A 17,385-nucleotide genomic window follows, 5' to 3' on the forward strand; every position below is an offset into this window, starting at 1 on the left:
TATATATATATATATATATTTTTTAGTCATCTGTTTTGCTTAAGTAAAATAAGGGAACAATAATATTATTTAAATTAAATAGATCTTATTTACTCAATGGAGAAGTTGGTAAATACTTAAAAAAATTAAGGGTAATTTCAAATTTGTACTTCACGATGATCCTATTGCCCATGATACTAATTAGAAGTTTAGAACCGTACTGGCAAAACCGATTTTTAAACCAAACCGTAACCAAAAAAAGAATTGAGAAAAGGATGACCGAACCACCTCTCATTTAAGGAACACAGAAAAAAAAATAGAGAAATTCTCTTAAATAAACCTTTTAATTTATTTTCACAAAAATAGACAACTAAAATAAATTTTATTCAAAGGTAAATACGCATTTATACCCAAAAGTTAAATAATCTATATTTATGGTTTGAAATTAAGCGGTGAAGTTTTGCGGATAGAATTTTAAATTTTTAAAAATTAAAATTAAAATTTTCAAAACGAAAATGTGTTCTTTTGATCATTTTATTTGTTGAGTGTTTTTTTGCCTCAAAAACTGAAAAATGTCTATTTTGAGAGAATTGATCAAAGATTTATCAATTTGGTTTTTAATTCTATTAGACCGTAAAATAAACCAAAAAAATGAAACCAAGCAATAAACCGAACCGGTTAGACTCCCAATTAAACCGAAATTGTTAATATAGCTGACCACTAACAAACCCGTAGATTCCCATTTCATCAGATCGGAGCCACACACCACAGCGATCGATGCCGTCGACGCAGCCCTTAACCGTCGCAGCGAAGTCCCTACGAAGCCGGATCCTCTCCAGATCCGGATCCACATCGGCCGGCGCGAGCCGATGGGCCACTCCAGGCCACGAGGAGCGTCCCAAGGGCTTCTTCATGAACCGCACTCCTCCGCCGCCGGGGCAGTCGCGGAAATGGGAGGACTGGGAGCTTCCCTGCTACGTCACGAGCTTCCTCACGATCGTCATCCTCGGCGTGGGGCTCAACGCGAAGCCTGATCTCTCGATCGAGACTTGGGCTCATCAGAAGGCCCTGGAGCGACTCGAGGCGGAGAGGCTCGCCGGAGATTCTTCCGATTGAGAGGATCAGATGTTTGATGCTTTGGATCTTTGAATCAGTATCTTTTGTTTTTGTTGATAATGATGGAATAAGTATCATTACAAGTTTAAAACTTGGTCACTTTTGATTTGCTAGGTGTTGATCAACATCTGAAATTTGATTGCTTTTTTCGAATGATTTTGATTCGGGTATTGTTTGTTTCAGTATTGGCCTTTGTTATCCTGTGCTTCTTGATGAAGTTCATAGCCAGTTTAAATCCATTTTTCTACCAGGCATTTGTTGTTACTAGGTGAAGAATATGGTCCTTTTTGAGTAAAAATTGTCATTTGTTGTTGTAGTCAGAGACTGGTAGTATAGCTATTACTACGTGGTGAAGGAATGGGCTCTCTGTTGAGTAGACATGAGATACTTCAATAAGGCTCAGTAGTATAGATTTTTTTTTTTTTTTTTATGGTATATGATTGTTAGTTTTGTGCACCTTTCGCATTGAGTTTGGTATGTTTTAAAGTGGTCACGGCATCAGTCATTGATAGATATGCTCACAAGATTTGAGTTTTTTTCTTCTTTCAGTTTTGGTATTTGTTAGGCTAATTGCATCAGTGTTGGATGCTTGAATAATTTAATACTGGGTGGAGTAGAGTTCTCATGACATCAGCCTTTGTTAAATTTAGAACAAGAGATTTCAGTATTTTCAGATGTGGTATTTACTAGGATTTTACTGCTCGTTGCTTCAGTGGTTGATGATTGAACAATTTGATAATGGTTGGAGTATAGCTCTCATGTCATCAGCTTTTGTTAGAATCAGAAAACTAGATTTCAGTATCTTCAGTTGTGGTATTTACTAAGATTTTGCATCAGTGCTCTTATTGTTTGAATAGCTCGGTAATGGGTAATAGTATCGTATTAGGATGTGTGGATATTAGTTGTGAGCATTTTAGCAGATACTGAATTGAGAATAGCATGAGAACATTGATTTTTGAGCTTTTGTAATAGTTGTTTTCATGCTTGTGGGAACTGATAAATTGGGTATCAATCAAGGACCTTGATCATTTACTTGAATAAGTCGCAAGTTTGGAGTTGAGGTGAACTTCACTCAGTGTTGGGCTGATAAGGTTTAGAAATCATGGTAGTTTACAAGTAATGCCATTTCAAAGTAGTATTACTCGTAGGTTCTCTGGTCCATGTGCCTTCTACCGAATACTGCCATTTCAAGTACAGTATTAGTGTATTACTCGTGTTTCCCAAATCTTGTGATTAGTTTCCTTTAAGTGTGGTTCAATGCTGTGTCGGTTTTTAGCGAGTTTCGTCTCATCCTCTGTTTTCATAAATGATGGATTAAACAAAATGCTATTGTAGTCCATTCCTTCTCTCTGTGTATGCGTCACTCCCGAGAGTATGATTGATTGAGTATCTCGAGAGCATGATCAACACTGACACACGATTTAGGCTTTGATATATCAATGAAACAAGACAAAAGATCACATGTTTGTTTTACTGGAGACCCAAAGAAGAGGTCCAGTGTAAAGCCATGTGAAGAACCTTTGTCCTCTTATCCATTTTCCTCTGTATGTCAGACACGGTTTCTTTTGTAAATTCGAATTCAAGAACACTATTTGATGTCGGTGGAGTCACTGAGATGTGTTTGGGCCAAAGAGAAAAAAACACATTTCTGTCATTTAAAAAGAGAAGCTACTTTTTTCCGGGTTATGTGACCTACTCTAGCCACCGACACAACCTTCCATAGTTTCACGACCACAGTCACTGTCCCTTTCCGTACAGGATCCATGTTTTTCTTTCTTTCTTAAATGCACCACCATAACTTCCCCCACTCACTCGGATCTCCCATAGTGAGAGAAGAGAGAGAAGATAGCTTCTTCTTTATTGTGGTTTACAGATAAAGACAGCTAATCTCAGAGTAGAGACTTCACCCTCAGTAGATTAAAGTAACCGAGGAAGACAACCTCCCAAAGTCACTGGTAATCTTCTCTTCTTTTGCTTGTTGACTTCTCTTAGTCCTCATGGTTGTTTCATGCTCTGTTTACTAATATATTTTCTTGGATGCTCTGGATTTCAATTAGTCTGATTAGTTTTAATCATTCCTGTTAAATCTGATTATTCTAGTAAAACCACTTAGATATAATGAATCCAGTCATGTTCTATCACAACAACTACGAACAAGTTGCTGGGACCTCTACTGCAGTTTAAGACAAAACATAGCAAGACTGAACATGTCCTTTTCTTCCTCCATTATGAGCTGTCGTTTTCAGTAACCTGAACATATCCAGCTGTGTTTTTTAAAATCCTTTCATCTTTTAGAGGCTTATCACAATTTTTCTCTGTTTAGGGAAACACAGATCTTCTTGGATTGTTTTCTCACTTGGAAGTTGAAAGTAACTGTTGCTTTGGCTGAGAGCTTGATGATGAAGGCAAGATCAGTGAACAATGTCCAGTCAAAGCGATCTACCAAGAGTGGAAGGAGAGACCAGAAGCTGCAGAAGACTAACAGCCAGAAAAAAATATCAGAACAAGAGCAACACAAGGAGGCCTTAGAGTCTAACATCCTCACAACAGCGGCTAGTGACTCAACCACACAGTCAGATCCTTCGGAGGCTTACGAGACACTAGACGTCCGTTACTTGGACGATGTAACCGTAAGAAAGGAGAAAGAAGATGCTGATGATGAACAAGAAGAAGTTAAAGGTGTCAATGCTGATGTGTGGGAAGATGCATCCAACGGTGCTCTTAGTGCCGGAAGCGAGAACGAGGCCCTTGATGCGACAGAGAATAGTGGTGAGGATGGATCTTTGAAAGAGAAGATTGAGCATCTTGAGACGAGAATGGAGAGACTTGAAGAGGAGCTTAGAGAAGTCGCTGCGCTCGAGGTTTCGCTTTACTCTGTCGTCCCTGACCATTCCAGCTCCGCACACAAGCTACATACTCCTGCGAGGCGTATCTCTAGAATCTACATCCATGCTTGTAAGCATTTCGCTAGAGGAAAGCGTGCTACCATCGCTAGGAACTCTGTTTCTGGTCTTGTCTTGGTTGCTAGATCTTGTGGGAATGATGTTTCAAGGTAAAAAAAAAACAAATACTCTTAATGTTTTTTTAACATGTTTCAGGATCTTGATTCTTGGTTTCTCTCAAACTCTTTTAGGTTGACGTTTTGGTTATCGAACATCATAACTCTAAGGGAGATCATTTCGAAAGCGTTTGGTAAGTCTCGTGTCACGGAGAGCTCTGAAGGTAATGGGAGTGAGAATGGTGGTGATTCAGGGAAGAAAACGAACCTAAGATGGAAGAATGGTTTGCAAGAGCTTCTTGAGGATTGGCAAGAAACTGAAACGTTCACCACTGCTTTGGAGAAAGTTGAGCTTTGGGTCTTCTCTAGAATCGTTGAGTCTGTTTGGTGGCAGGTATAAACACAAAAGATTGAGCTTCTTCTATAAGTTTGTGTATGTAACAACATCTCACTCTTGTTCTCTTATCTTTAAGGTCTTTACTCCTCATATGCAATCCCCTGAGAACAACAACTCATCAGCTGCTAAATCGAATGAGAAGCAAGGAACCTTTTCTATTAGTCTATGGAAAAACGCTTTTGGAGATGCTCTGCAACGGCTTTGTCCTATGAGAGGTGGAGGACACGAATGTGGCTGCTTACCTGTTTTGGCTAGAATGGTCATGGAGAAGTGCGTTGGTAGATTTGATGTAGCCATGTTCAATGCTATTCTACGCGAGTCAGAACATCAGATACCAACTGATCCTGTCTCTGATCCTATTCTTGATACCAAAGTTCTGCCTGTTCCTGCTGGAGACTTGAGCTTTGGTTCAGGAGCACAGCTCAAAAACGCGGTAACCAAAACAAAACAAAGTTCAGTTTCTTTCATATCCATTAGACAGTTGGCTAATCCAATGTCACTTTATTCTCCTGTTGCAGATTGGTAACTGGTCTAGATCCCTCACTGAAATGTTCGGTATGAACTCAGATGATGATCAAGTAGAAAGTGAAGGCAGTGATAGTAGTAAAGCCTTTGTGTTGTTAAATGAACTTAGTGATCTTCTTATGCTCCCCAAAGACATGCTTATGGAAAGTTCCATTAGAGAAGAGGTAATGTTTTTTGGTTTAAGCCTCATTACATTCACAAGTTGTCATTTTGATTCATTGTTTTTTTTTTACAAACAGATATGTCCATCAATCACTCTTTCACTTATCAAGAGAATACTATGCAACTTCACTCCTGATGAGTTCTGTCCAGACGATGTACCTGGAGCTGTCCTAGAAGAGCTAAATGCCGCCGAGGTGCAATCAGAAGAAGCAAGCTTCCCTTATGCGGCTTCTTCTGTTACTTACAAGCCTCCATCGACCATGGATGTAGCGGAGAAAGTTGCGGAGGCTGCAGGGAAGTTGTCGAGGAATGTGTCTATGATACAGAGGAAAGGGTACACGAGCGACGAGGAGCTTGAGGAGCTGGACTCTCCTCTTACATCTATTGTTGATAAAACGAGTGAGTTTAATGATTCTGCGACCTCAAATGCAAGATACAACCTTCTTCGACAAGTGTGGGCTTAGTTACTATGAATCTATAGCTGTTTCTGTTGTTACATAGATACTCTTTATGAAGAAGGGACTCATTGTAATAACTTTTGTGTAATTTTTTCAAGAACAGTTTGGGAGAGATCCAAGAGAAAAAATGACATTGTTTATATGCTTAAACAAGCATTATCATTTTAAGTTCTTTGGCAACTTCAATCATCTTTGGAACTTCTTCTCCTACACAGCCAATGCATCGCAGTGAGAGTATAAAGAAAGTCCTAAACTGCCATGTCTCTTCTTCCTTGCAGCTCTCCAACAGCTTTGGATCAACAATCCCAACAAATCCACCATCTTCAACCAACTCTATAGGAGAATCCTTGTACAGTTTGACAACAAGACTCGGTTGCAAAGCAGTCAAAAGAGTAATCATGAATGCTCCAAAGCCATAGACATCAGTGTTCTCTGTCACTACCCCAGTAGCCATATAGTTGTGATCAAGGTACCCAAAAGTTCCTTCTACAACCATATCTTCAACAAACTTTTCTCCTTCCGGAATCAAAACAGAGTTGTTGAACCCACTAAGCTTAGCCGTCCCTTCCCCATCCAAGAAGATGTTACATGGTATCATGTCTTTGTGGATGATACTCTTTGAAAATGCAGTGTGAAGGTATGTTAAAGCGTCTGCAACCTCCTTTGCAATCTTCAGTCTCATGTTCCATGGTAAACTCACATCAAATAGATACTTTGACTTTTCTCTACACATTATACTTTGTGCATATTCATAGACAATAACTGGATTAGGAAACTCAAGACAGCAACCTAACAGCTTGAGGAAATTCTTGTGACCACTAACCATTGATGATATGGATATGTCACGACAAGTCTTTCCGCTGCAGGGACTATACTTTATTACCCATTTCTTCACAAGCACGGGTCGGTGGTCTTCAAGCATACCTTTGTAACATTGGTAGCTACCAGTAGCGTGGAGAATAAGAGAGTTATTAGGGCTGAAGTTGTCGGTGCCTCTTAGGATCTGAGAAGCAGAAAAGGTTTTGATTGGATTGGATTTTCCATTGCAATATTCGATGAGCTTTTCTAGGACCACCTCGCCGTTCTCTTGGACTAGCTTCTGCTTTGCATCGGCTTCTTCTGTGTTCTTCTTTCTCCACCAACCCATCTCAAGACTCAGATGAAGTAGTTGATCCCTTAAGGCTGAAAAAAAAAGCCAAAGTCTTACAAGTTTAATGACTTGCTTCAGTGAGAGCATGATTGTTCTTAGATAAAGTTTTTAGCGAAATATAAAACATTGTCTCTAAATTTTTAAATAAAAAAACTAGAAACCGTTCTTAAATATGTTATTTAAGAATCCTCACTATAACAAGTCATTAAACTTCCAAGTAAGTCTTGGCTTCTTTTGTTGACTATTTACACAGCATTTTCTTAGAAAAGTCAAACAGGCATTACCTTCTTGCCTTGTGTCTCCAATGTGAAACATTCACGTGATTATATGGAAACATCTCTTTTCAGTTCCACTGCACAAATATCATATACGGGAAAAGTTATACTTTGTTTTTGTTTTTGGTAAAGAAAGGGAAAAGTTATATCTTTATTGATTTTTACGTAATTACATGGAAACAATAATACCGTATGTGTTGAAGATAAAATATAGTAACCTTTTCCTCCAAGGAATCAAGAAGTTAACGTATGAAAAGGAAAAAGAGAGAGAGATTTGAAATTAACATATAATCTCTCGCAACTTATAATACATTAACATGTTTGTATACTTTGAAGACTCTTCTTCAGGTCAAACCATATGGTTCCCACACGCAGCCTCACTTCAAACCTCACGTTATAACCTTTTGAAATTTTCTTGACTATGCTCAATTTTACATATACTCGTCATACTATTGGAAAAAAGTATTGTTTTGAATTAAAAATTCTCATATTATGTCGACATGTTACGTATCCATTGCAGACCTAAACTAAATTTCATTAACTTGCTTAGAATTTCTTAAGTTAAAAAACAAATCCGAGTAAAGTCAGCAATGTCCCCTGGATCAATGATATATATTATATAGTATCCTATTTTTTTCCCCACCCACCAAACATATTCTAATGCTTGGTAGAATAAAATAAAAAAAGTCAGATAATCATCAGAAATTTTACATAATTACACAACTAAGATCTCTTCAACCTCCTCATTACTTGTTATAATCATGAGCTCTGATAACAGAGATGATGATCATTTCGACCGTTCGTTCTGGCAAAACTCGACTTCTTACGATGGCACCAGCAAGATCTTACTTCTCACCATCGTTACTTTCTCTATCATTATCCTCATCGTCTTTGTGTATCATCTTTACGCTAGATTCATCCTCCACCGCCGTAGATCAACCTTCCAAGGCCTCTCCTTCTCCGTCGTGTCTCAGCCGCCCATACGTGGTCTCGACAAACTTGTCATTGCATCTCTCCCTACATTCGTCGTTGGAGTCAACGGTGGTGATGTCTCGGCCACGGAATGTGCGGTGTGTCTAAGCTTGTTGGAGGAGAAAGATACGGCGAGGATGTTACCAAACTGCAAGCACGTTTTCCACGTGACATGCGTTGATACATGGCTCACCACGTGTTCCACTTGTCCTGTTTGTCGAACTGAAGTCGAGCCGAGTCAAAGGCTTGTGCCTGAGCCAAGAGAAGGACCAGCTGGCGGCGGTGCATCGCCGTTAGATTTAACGGCGGCATCTTCGTCGGATAATAAAACTCGCGTTGACCAAGATCGTGTATTGGACCTAGAAAGACAATGAATAGATACACATACCACGATAGTTAAATCTATAATTTATGTACAATAGTACTCTTGTTCCTTCGTAATTTTTATTGTCTTACTAAAATATTTTGTAATGTGTAAATCTTTTGTATGTTACTGTAGGAAATGCACATTATAGTACAAAACCATTTGTTGATTAACGTGTGAAAAATATAAGAAGAAAAAGGTGTTGAACTTGTAATATTTTCAAAGTGTGTCTACATCGAAGACTCTTCTTAAGTCAAACTATATGGTTCCCTTCCCACACATTACCTTCTCACACGTTTTTACCTTTAATTTTCTTATTTTCTTGACCATGGACATTTTACATTATTTCTAGTCATATATTGAGATTTTACTGAATCTTTCATTTTGTTGACCAGAAAAAAATTGTCTTATCATTTCATTAAGAAAATAGTGAATGATATCTCTATTTAGCTAAACGTACTAATTTGTAATGCATGAAAATCAAAGATGTCATATGTGTTTACTTGTCCCTAAATATTAATTTTTGAATCAACATCAAAAAGTTAAAGATCAATATTTGAATAAGTTTGGGATTGATAAACATTAAAAGGCTGAATAATAGATCTAAAGTATATAAACTTTTTTTTGGAGGCTTTAGTGTTTCCACAGTCCAACATAGGCATTTTACATTATTTCTAGTCATATCTTGAGATTTAACTGAATCTTCATTTTGTTGACCATTGAAAAAACTTGTCTTATCATTCTTGAAAAAAATTGTGAATGCAATCTCTATTTAACTAAATGTACTAATTTGTAATGCATGAAAATTAAATATGTCATATGTGATTACTGGTTCCTTAATATTATTCTTTTTTAATCAAACATAAAAAAATTAAAGATTAATATTTGAATAAGCTAGAGAATAATAACATTAAAAAGTTGAATAATATATAGATCTAAAGTATATAAACTTTTTATTGGTTCTTGAAAAGCCATAGGCTTTTAGTGCCACTTTCCACAATCCAAGTTCAGTCAACATTGGTGATTTTTCTACTTTTCTGATTATATCTCCTTTTTCTGGTTAAACTAAAGTATGAACCTAGGAACAAGACATTGCAATAAGAAAACTTTTAGAAGTATTTTATTTTGTTGCCCAAAAAAAGTACTTAATTTCTTATATAATACATCAGAAGTTATTACGAACTTTTGTTCACTTCCCTTCTTCGCAATGAGCTCCAACGATAGAGATCATACATGGCCCAACGGTCAAGACCACCACTCGTTCTGGCCAAACCCTTCTCATTACGATCCCACCAGCAAGATCATGCTCGCAGCAGTCATCTCTTCATCAGCAGTTATCCTCATCGTCATCACTCTTCATCTCTACGCAAGATTCATTCTCCATCGCCGTAGAGAAGCTAGCACCTTCCATGGCCTCCCCGTCGTCTTACGCCACCCTTTTCATCCGCCAAAACGTGGCCTTGACTCAACAGTCATCGCTTCTCTCCCTACTTTCACTGTTGGAGCCAACGGCGGTGACGTTGCGGCCGCGACTGAATGTGCAGTGTGTCTTAGCGTGTTTGAGGAGCAAGACACGGCGAGAGAGTTGCCGAACTGTAGACATGTTTTTCATGTTGACTGTATTGACACGTGGCTCACCACTTGCTCTACTTGTCCTGTTTGTCGGAATGAAGTTCAGCCCAGGCCGAGACTTGAGCCTGAGCCAAGAGAAGGACCAGTTGGCGATGTTGCCTCTGGCTCACCACCGACTGCACCGCCGTCGTTGGAGGAAGTCAGGCTAAACTCTTCGTCGGTTTCACGACTAGACTCGTTTAGGAGAATCTTGACAAGAGAAAGATCTTCCAGCAGGAACAGTCATTCTTGTGTTGGCCGAGAACATGCAGTGGAACTTGAGAGACATTGAGTCGACATTAAAAATACATATAAATCATACATAAGTTTATGTTTGTATTATAAAACTCGTTTACAATTTTTTTTGATATGTAGTGAAACAATATTTATATGTCAGTCAAAATAATACATATTAATACAAAGCTAAACTCTTCATGGTGGTAAGACAGTAGAGAGCTAAATATCAGGGCTTCACAAAGCTGCAGAACCAACTGTTTCTGAGATCATCTGAGTATAGATAGATAAGGGAAGTGATCTCTCTGTCTAAAAAACATGAGAGCTTCAAGAGCATTTTGGAACACAGAAACATAACAGGAGAGTTGCAATCTTTTTTGGACACAATCCTAATGGTTTTAGAGTAAACAAAACGAAGCTAAAAGAATTTACAAACCATCTCAGATTCTATTGTAAAGAAGGGGCAAAGATCAGACTCCTCTCCCTATTAACACTCACCATCAAAGAGGTTAACTAGTAGTCAGATAAAAGCAGAGACTGAACCCATCACTGATGTGATAATGGCTCCTTTGCTACTGTTGCAGGAACTGGAGTGTCTTGAGTTGCTAACTTAACTCCTTTGGTAGCCTTTGTACGCCCTTTGGTTGGAGGAGAGGGTTTGTCTGAAGCAACCTCAGGTGTCAACTGTCCCATCTTCTCCATCTTCTTCTGCAAATCAGCTAGAGGGTCTTTCGCGACTCTTCCCTTGGGACTCTTCTTTCCATTTGTTACTTTGAGCTCTAGTCTGTACAACGCACACACATCGGATTCGTTGATCTGGTACTCGAAGAGATGCCACTCGAAGAGACCAGGAGGTTGTGGATCCATGTAGTAAGATCTCTTCTGCCCTTCTTGCTCTTTCATCAGCTGTTTCCTCGATTCATGCCAGCCTCTTCCGCTGTAATCTGGGAGTGATCTCTGCTTCCGGTTTCCACTATCGTATGCTCTTCTCGGTTTGTCGAAGAATAGCCACTCTCTAATCGTTTCACCCTCAACCAGCTCGAGATGAAATAGCTCTGCATGTATAAACAGTTAGCAAAAGGGTCAGGAGACAAAAAAAGTAATTAACTCATAAACTCGCATATGGTCTCACCAGCTGCTTTCCATGGGCATTTTGTGTTAACAGCTCCTTCACAGACTGGGATGCCAACATTCTTACCAAGAGTCTTTGCACGAAGAGCATCGATCAAGAGATTATCTTTCAAACTAATGCCTCCTGGTCTTAAAACAGGTGCTGTGCCAGGGGAATCTTCGTTCAGAGCTAGATTCCCATGGTAGTCACTGCAGTAGTCGAGGTACCAGTCAGATCCGTGAGCAGGCCTTGTGCAGTCCCATAGAGCACACTTTGGTCCCAAAAAGGCAGAAGGAGGAGGAGGCACACGGACACTTTGTGGAGTAGTGAAGTCAGTATAGTTTTCAGACGCGTCAAGCTTGACGGAAGGGCTGTTGTTGAACTCCTGGCGCACTTCTGAGAGATGGTAATCCAACTGAGAAGTTATATCCAAGTTGCTATGATCCACTAAAGTCCAAGACTTGCGAACCAGAAGAGAAGGCTCAGGAGAAGGAGCGGTGAGCTCTGCTTGCCACTCACGAAGATTCTGAGAGATCTGAGCTTCCAGAACCGCGTGATCACCAACCCTCCCTTCCTTCCTAGCAGCCTGGAGATGGGAGAACCTCTCCTGGAGTTGCATTAGCTTCTCCACCAGATTCTGATGGGACGTAGACACACACGTGATCTTCTCATGGTTCGACATTCTCCTTCTCCCTCCTCTCTCTCTCTCTCTCTCTGCAGAGAATCTCAAAAATCAAAATCAATACAAACTAATCATCGATCGATCTCAAACCCTAAATCAATACTCAACTTAATTTAAAAAATGGGAGAAAAGCCCTAACATGAGATCGATTCGAAGATGCTCACAGTTTCGATTGGGATTGATACAGCTCCGATGGAGGAAGATGAATTAGGAAGAGGAGTGAGATTATACAGCGAAGAAGACGAAGAAGGAAGGAGTCATCACCACGAGTCGTCGTCGTCTACTTTTTTTTTTTGGTTGCTGTGAATAAAAACCGACGACGTGATTTTTAATATATAAGGCCCATTTTGGCCCGGTATATATCGGCCCATTAATGACCCGTTTGAAATTTTCAAAATTATCGCGCGAGAGAGAGAGGTGTACTACTATCATATGATACGAGTCTCTTTAAGAAAAATAGAAACAAGAAGAGAGAAAATGTGAAAAAAAATTATTTCAAAGATTATGTTAATGTTTTTTTCGAAACTTCATTATGTTAATGCTTTGAAAAACTCTTTTGGTGCGATTAGAAACTCATTATGTTTATTAACTAATGCTTATAAGATTTGACAGTTTCTTGTTAGAATAAAATTTCCATCGAAAACCAGAAAATTTTTTTGTTCAAGGACTGCAACTTTTATGTTGTAGTAATCAATTAAAAGACCCGGAAGATATGGTTCTACACGCTAATTATTCATATAAGATTTGTTTACCAAACTAAAATATACTCATGTTTTGGAAACTGGAAAAATTGTATAGTATATGTTATGATATATATGGTCTGGTCTGGTCTGGTTGGATAATTACCAAAGAGGGTCTATGAATTATTTAGATGGGCTTCTTTTTGTGTGTCCCATTCTCAAATCCCGTTTGTGACATTAACATAGTAGATAGGTTCGTTAATTAGTTCAATTTCATATGTAAGTTTGTTAAATAGTAGGTATAAACTGCAATAAAAATCTTAAGGCCTGCAAAACGTCATTGTCTATGTCGTTAATGCAAACACAAGCCTTGTTTATTTCCTTTATTGTACAGTTTCTACTCAATGTCAAAATCAACTACTAATACTTTGATTTCTTTTGGCCCTCTACCACTGCAATCTATTGCTAATAAAATCATACCCATTTCTCAATACCATAAGAGAAATGTGTTTTTGATGCATTTAACATATAGCTTGGTACATATTTATCTATATTTGTGTGTTTATAAATGTGCAGATATAATGAAGAGAACTGTGGAGGAATATGATGAAAATGAAGTGGCAAGTGATCTCCTGCTAGATATTAATGCAAAACAGAGTCCCCATAACATTGGTCTCAAGTAACTTCCAGTTATAGTAATAAACAGACACGTTGCAGGCATGAGCATCATGAGTAAGTAGCCTCCATTCAATTCCTCTCTCTCTCTCTCTCTGTTTCTTAATCATGAAACTACCTCTTTGTCTCTTTCTTTCTTTATTTTTCTTTTTCCACTCATCAAATCTAATCGAAAATAGCCTAGCTATACTCATTATTCTCCAATATATCTGACCAAACATGTAACAGACTATAAAACCCTAATAAATGATCGTCCATACACTTAAAGACAACCTCAAGTAATGATAAATTAAAACCACCTCTTCTATATAACACAGTAAGTTCTCCTCTATATCTCTTCCTCTTCCTTAAATCACCAGCAAGCTCAAAACTCAAAGTCTCTATCTATCTAGGGTCTTCATCTTTCTCCACTTTTATTCTTACTTGCTTCTGAAGTAATGTTATACACTCTTTATATAACATATTTTTGTTTATATCACGCAGGTGAGTATCATCCTTATTCATCATCAGCATCTGTTGGAGAATATGAAGAGGACACATTTGGCAAGTTTCAGCAGCAAAAACAAAACCCAAGAAGAAGAAGGTGACACTAGTGGTAACGACAGAGTCATCATGAATCTCTACAATAGCTATGAAGCTGGGCTGATCCCATGGCCTCCCAAGAACTACACTTGCAGCTTCTGCAGGAGGGATTTTAGATCTGCTCAAGCACTTGGAGGACACATGAATGTTCACAGAAGAGACAGAGCAAAACTCAGACAGATCCCTTCTTGGCTCTTTGAACCTCACCAACACGTACCTGTTGGCAACCCTAACCCTAATTTTGGCTCTTCTTCTCCTTCAACGACGCCAGCTCATCTTGACCCTTCCCTAACCAACCAAATATCCAAAACGACTCCTTTTTCTTCTGACCGGTTCGATCTTTTGGATTATACTACTAGCCATGGAGGTTCGATGAAGGAAAGAGAGAAGAACAAGAGCAATGTGTGCAGCAGAGAGCTCAAGAAGAGTGCCATAGATTCATGCCATGCTGCAAAATGTGAGATAAGTCGTGGGGAGATGAACGACAAGAAACATGGAGTCGCCAGGTTGGAGCTTGGGATGGATTTGAGGAATCCAAAACAAGTTCTTGATTTGGAGCTTCGACTTGGCTGCCTTTAAATAACTTTAGTTAATAATTTAACTACAAGATTATATATTTATATGTAAGATATGTACGTATAGCTGAGCAGTGAGCAAGAGATTGTGATTGCATTTAGGCTAATGAAATTTAATGGTATTATTAATTACGTGCTTTTTAATGAAATGCAAGTTAAAAATAAAAATAAACAAAGTTGGAAAAAGCCGATCCAGTTACTTTCTAGGGACTAGGGCTTTGTACATTTACAAAAATTGGTTAAAAATATTCAAGAATTCATTTTTAATTTGAGTTGTAGAATATTTTTTTTTGTTATTTCTCCTATTTTCCACTATATAGGAAAGTATAGATAAACAAAACACCAACACTTGTATTTTTTTGCCTTATTATTGGTGTTAAGTTTGTCAAAAAAAAACTTGGTAAAATTAAGTTTAAGTTTGTCAATTTCAAGCATCCAATACGTAATTTGTAATATATGAAATAGTATAATATTAATATAGTCAATATTTAATAATCTATAAATTCATAGTAGAATTACGTAAAGTAGGAGCTAGATAAAAATAACATAAAGTGGCTTGCATGTGTATGTGGGTATTAAGAAAGGAAAAAGTGATAAAGATTGCATTATTATGAGATGGGTTGATGTCTGATGAGACGCAGAGACGCATGCGACAAAGTGGTACTATGAAACAAATAAAGATGGATGATGATCAATTGACTTATGAATAGTTAATATTTTCATCTTTTTTCACTCACCATCACATATAAAGCTTAGTTTTGTATAGTAATTACATATATTATATATATAACTCTCATGCATGTCATGGTATGTGTGTGTTAAATTGTCTGATATAAACTATATGTATGTAACCTCTTAAAAAACCTATATGTATGTATCCATACATATACTAATAATGAATGTACAGAGTAGACGCAGATCAAGAGCAAAGAATGTAGGAGACAAGATTAGAAAATCAGAAAACAAGTGATGTGAAAAGGAAACAAGAAAATGGAATGTTTGGTCAATACATTTGGGATGTTTGTGGTTTCCCATGAACAAATTTAATTTGACATTTTCCATCTTCCCCAACAATTTTAATTCAATATACAAACCCCATCATCACCTTTCCATTTTTAGAATCTATCACTTTCCTCACTAATCTCTACCTTCCCGATCGATTCTTCCCTTTTCTATGAATAATAATTACAATGAGCTTGTTTGTGTTTGAGTGATGTGAAAGGTAAGAGTTTTTGGGTCATGCACTCCAATATTTTTTCTCTTCTTACATATTTTCCCCGAGTTTCTTAGATTTCTTATTCCTATATTGTCAATTCTACTCGCACCAGTTGATATACTATAAGAAAGTCTTTAGGTTTGGTTGTTGCTTCTTGTAATGTGAGGAATTGATTAGAGCAAACACATAGATTATTTGGCTAAAAATGTAAGACTTAAAGAATTTGTTAACTGTCCAATCACATTGACTTATGTCTCAATCTCAAAATCACATGTTTCTAGTTAATTGTTATGTCCTCTCACCGGCTCTTTTCAACCCAAGATTCTCTTTAGTTACTTTGTCTACGACTCTACGGTGACTGATCTCTAGAACCGCGTGACGTACATAATTATACTCTAATATACACTAAAATATATATATATATATATATATATATATATATATATATATGAGCTGAATGTGAGGAAAAATGTTCATACTTCGACCAAAGAACACAAATGAAAATGAGAACGTTGCTATTTGAAATAAGAAGTTTTAGTGATTAACTGCACTAACAAAATTAACACCGAAGCACCAGTGGTCTAGTGGTAGAATAGTACCCTGCCACGGTACAGACCCGGGTTCGATTCCCGGCTGGTGCAATACTTTTTAAATTACATATTTATGGAGCCATACTATTCAAGCCATTTGGGCTTCAACGGCCCATTTTTCTTTTCAATCCGTAATCACTATCAGTCCCTCGAATATTTGTTGAGAAATTCTAGGGTCGTTCAATATGGTAAAACCGAACCGAACCGAACTGAAATAGACAATATGATTTGGTTTTGGTATATATACCATATAAACCGAATGAATATAATTTTATAAAAACCGTAGTATTTGGATATGGTTTGGTATATAACCGATTAAACCGAATAAACCGAATAAAACCGATTAAAAATAGAAACATGTAAATATGTATCTATTTTATAACAATACATGAAAATCTATTTGTTATATAAGTTAAATTTGTGTTAATAACTATTACCATAATGTTATAGTAATAAAGAACCTTATATAATTTGTACAACACTTGAAATATAATTAAATAACAATACATCGCAATTCAGACATCTTATTTTCTAAGTTTTTTTTTTATCTTTTTGCTTTATTTTAGTATTCACTAAATTAATACGAAGATGATAAATTTGATGGAAAATAATTAATGAAAAATTTTCACAATTTTTTTCTTATCTATAAACAAACAGAGTTTCGTGTTCAATCTAAAAAGCAAGACTTTAATGAACACTAAATATGGAATAGTGGAAAAACTTTTTTTTCATGTTTCTGTTTTGTTTCATATTTTTATTTTCAAAATTTCAGGCTCTGATTTTAATTATAGATTTGATGATTTTATTTGATGGTAGAAGCATTTTTAAGTTTTTGTTCATTTATTTGAACATGTAATATATTTTTAATAAATGACTGTGTTGACAATATGACTCTAAAATTTATTTTATATGTTCTCAAACTAAATAATTATGTTTTTTGGTATAAAACCGAATAAACCAAAAACCGACGGTATATAAACCGAACCGAACCGAAGTAAATATGGATTTAGAATGGTAGTTATATTTTACTAAC

The 17,385-nt window shown here is 37.1% G+C and overlaps 7 protein-coding genes and 1 non-coding gene across 12 annotated transcripts; 6 read left to right on the plus strand and 2 right to left on the minus strand.

Annotated features, from left to right (window-relative positions):
• The first annotated feature begins 701 nt into the window (after positions 1 to 701).
• On the plus strand, positions 702 to 1,334 carry LOC106339561. Its single transcript, XM_013778394.1, has one exon. The coding sequence runs from the start codon at positions 757 to 759 to the stop codon at positions 1,093 to 1,095; it is 339 nt and encodes a 112-aa protein (XP_013633848.1). The 5' UTR covers positions 702 to 756; the 3' UTR covers positions 1,096 to 1,334.
• Positions 1,335 to 2,707: 1,373 nt separating this feature from the next.
• Positions 2,708 to 5,744, plus strand: LOC106341884. Its single transcript, XM_013780627.1, has 6 exons — positions 2,708 to 3,050; positions 3,419 to 4,147; positions 4,229 to 4,487; positions 4,567 to 4,923; positions 5,009 to 5,179; positions 5,255 to 5,744. The coding sequence occupies exons 2-6, from the start codon at positions 3,492 to 3,494 to the stop codon at positions 5,639 to 5,641; spliced, it is 1,830 nt and encodes a 609-aa protein (XP_013636081.1). The 5' UTR covers positions 2,708 to 3,050; positions 3,419 to 3,491; the 3' UTR covers positions 5,642 to 5,744.
• A 26-nt stretch (positions 5,745 to 5,770) lies between these two features.
• LOC106341886 (non-functional pseudokinase ZED1-like) lies at positions 5,771 to 6,939 on the minus strand. The gene has a single exon (XM_013780631.1). The coding sequence runs from the start codon at positions 6,870 to 6,872 to the stop codon at positions 5,781 to 5,783; it is 1,092 nt and encodes a 363-aa protein (XP_013636085.1). The 5' UTR covers positions 6,873 to 6,939; the 3' UTR covers positions 5,771 to 5,780.
• A 771-nt stretch (positions 6,940 to 7,710) lies between these two features.
• LOC106341890 (RING-H2 finger protein ATL40-like) lies at positions 7,711 to 8,620 on the plus strand. Its single transcript, XM_013780636.1, has one exon. It carries the CDS (start codon positions 7,822 to 7,824, stop codon positions 8,404 to 8,406), a length of 585 nt encoding a protein of 194 aa, XP_013636090.1. The 5' UTR covers positions 7,711 to 7,821; the 3' UTR covers positions 8,407 to 8,620.
• A 901-nt stretch (positions 8,621 to 9,521) lies between these two features.
• On the plus strand, positions 9,522 to 10,367 carry LOC106341887 (E3 ubiquitin-protein ligase ATL41-like). Its single transcript, XM_013780632.1, has one exon. It carries the CDS (start codon positions 9,604 to 9,606, stop codon positions 10,297 to 10,299), a length of 696 nt encoding a protein of 231 aa, XP_013636086.1. The 5' UTR covers positions 9,522 to 9,603; the 3' UTR covers positions 10,300 to 10,367.
• A 160-nt stretch (positions 10,368 to 10,527) lies between these two features.
• Positions 10,528 to 12,338, minus strand: LOC106341885 (transcription factor VOZ2-like). Of its 3 annotated transcripts, none has more exons than XM_013780628.1 (3): positions 12,199 to 12,338; positions 11,374 to 12,066; positions 10,528 to 11,296 (listed from the first exon to the last, which is right to left on the minus strand). In XM_013780628.1, the coding sequence occupies exons 2-3, from the start codon at positions 12,032 to 12,034 to the stop codon at positions 10,788 to 10,790; spliced, it is 1,170 nt and encodes a 389-aa protein (XP_013636082.1). In that variant the 5' UTR covers positions 12,035 to 12,066; positions 12,199 to 12,338; the 3' UTR covers positions 10,528 to 10,787. The 3 variants fall into 3 exon arrangements, with proteins under 3 accessions (XP_013636082.1, XP_013636084.1, XP_013636083.1); XM_013780630.1 differs by having other exon boundaries at positions 11,374 to 12,077; positions 12,199 to 12,332; XM_013780629.1 differs by having other exon boundaries at positions 12,174 to 12,332.
• Positions 12,339 to 13,624: 1,286 nt separating this feature from the next.
• On the plus strand, positions 13,625 to 14,625 carry LOC106341888 (transcriptional regulator SUPERMAN-like). 3 transcript variants are annotated; one of them, XM_013780634.1, is made up of 2 exons: positions 13,625 to 13,705; positions 13,873 to 14,625. In XM_013780634.1, exon 2 carries the CDS (start codon positions 13,915 to 13,917, stop codon positions 14,548 to 14,550), a length of 636 nt encoding a protein of 211 aa, XP_013636088.1. In that variant the 5' UTR covers positions 13,625 to 13,705; positions 13,873 to 13,914; the 3' UTR covers positions 14,551 to 14,625. The 3 variants fall into 3 exon arrangements, with proteins under 3 accessions (XP_013636088.1, XP_013636089.1, XP_013636087.1); XM_013780635.1 differs by lacking the exon at positions 13,625 to 13,705 and adding an exon at positions 13,749 to 13,765; XM_013780633.1 differs by lacking the exon at positions 13,625 to 13,705 and adding an exon at positions 13,752 to 13,782.
• A 1,707-nt stretch (positions 14,626 to 16,332) lies between these two features.
• Positions 16,333 to 16,403, plus strand: TRNAG-GCC. The gene has a single exon. It is a non-coding gene; the product is annotated as a tRNA-Gly (tRNA).
• Positions 16,404 to 17,385: the final 982 nt, after the last annotated feature.

This window comes from Brassica oleracea, chromosome C4 (assembly GCF_000695525.1).
Source record: "Brassica oleracea var. oleracea cultivar TO1000 chromosome C4, BOL, whole genome shotgun sequence".
In the NCBI taxonomy this organism is placed as follows: domain Eukaryota; kingdom Viridiplantae; phylum Streptophyta; class Magnoliopsida; order Brassicales; family Brassicaceae; genus Brassica; species Brassica oleracea.

Bases quoted from the DNA above. Each gene is read 5' to 3' on its own strand.
- LOC106339561 (XM_013778394.1), top strand. From the start codon at position 757: ATGCCGTCGACGCAGCCCTTAACCGTCGCAGCGAAGTCCCTACGAAGC.
- LOC106341884 (XM_013780627.1), top strand. From the start codon at position 3,492: ATGATGAAGGCAAGATCAGTGAACAATGTCCAGTCAAAGCGATCTACC. The intron at 4,148-4,228 runs GTAAAAAAAAAA...AAACTCTTTTAG, and splicing joins TGTGGGAATGATGTTTCAAG to GTTGACGTTTTGGTTATCGA. The intron at 4,488-4,566 runs GTATAAACACAA...CTTATCTTTAAG, and splicing joins TTGAGTCTGTTTGGTGGCAG to GTCTTTACTCCTCATATGCA.
- LOC106341886 (XM_013780631.1), bottom strand. From the start codon at position 6,872: ATGCTCTCACTGAAGCAAGTCATTAAACTTGTAAGACTTTGGCTTTTT.
- LOC106341890 (XM_013780636.1), top strand. From the start codon at position 7,822: ATGAGCTCTGATAACAGAGATGATGATCATTTCGACCGTTCGTTCTGG.
- LOC106341887 (XM_013780632.1), top strand. From the start codon at position 9,604: ATGAGCTCCAACGATAGAGATCATACATGGCCCAACGGTCAAGACCAC.
- LOC106341885 (XM_013780628.1), bottom strand. From the start codon at position 12,034: ATGTCGAACCATGAGAAGATCACGTGTGTGTCTACGTCCCATCAGAAT. The intron at 11,297-11,373 runs GTGAGACCATAT...TTATACATGCAG, and splicing joins ATGCCCATGGAAAGCAGCTG to AGCTATTTCATCTCGAGCTG.
- LOC106341888 (XM_013780634.1), top strand. From the start codon at position 13,915: ATGAAGAGGACACATTTGGCAAGTTTCAGCAGCAAAAACAAAACCCAA.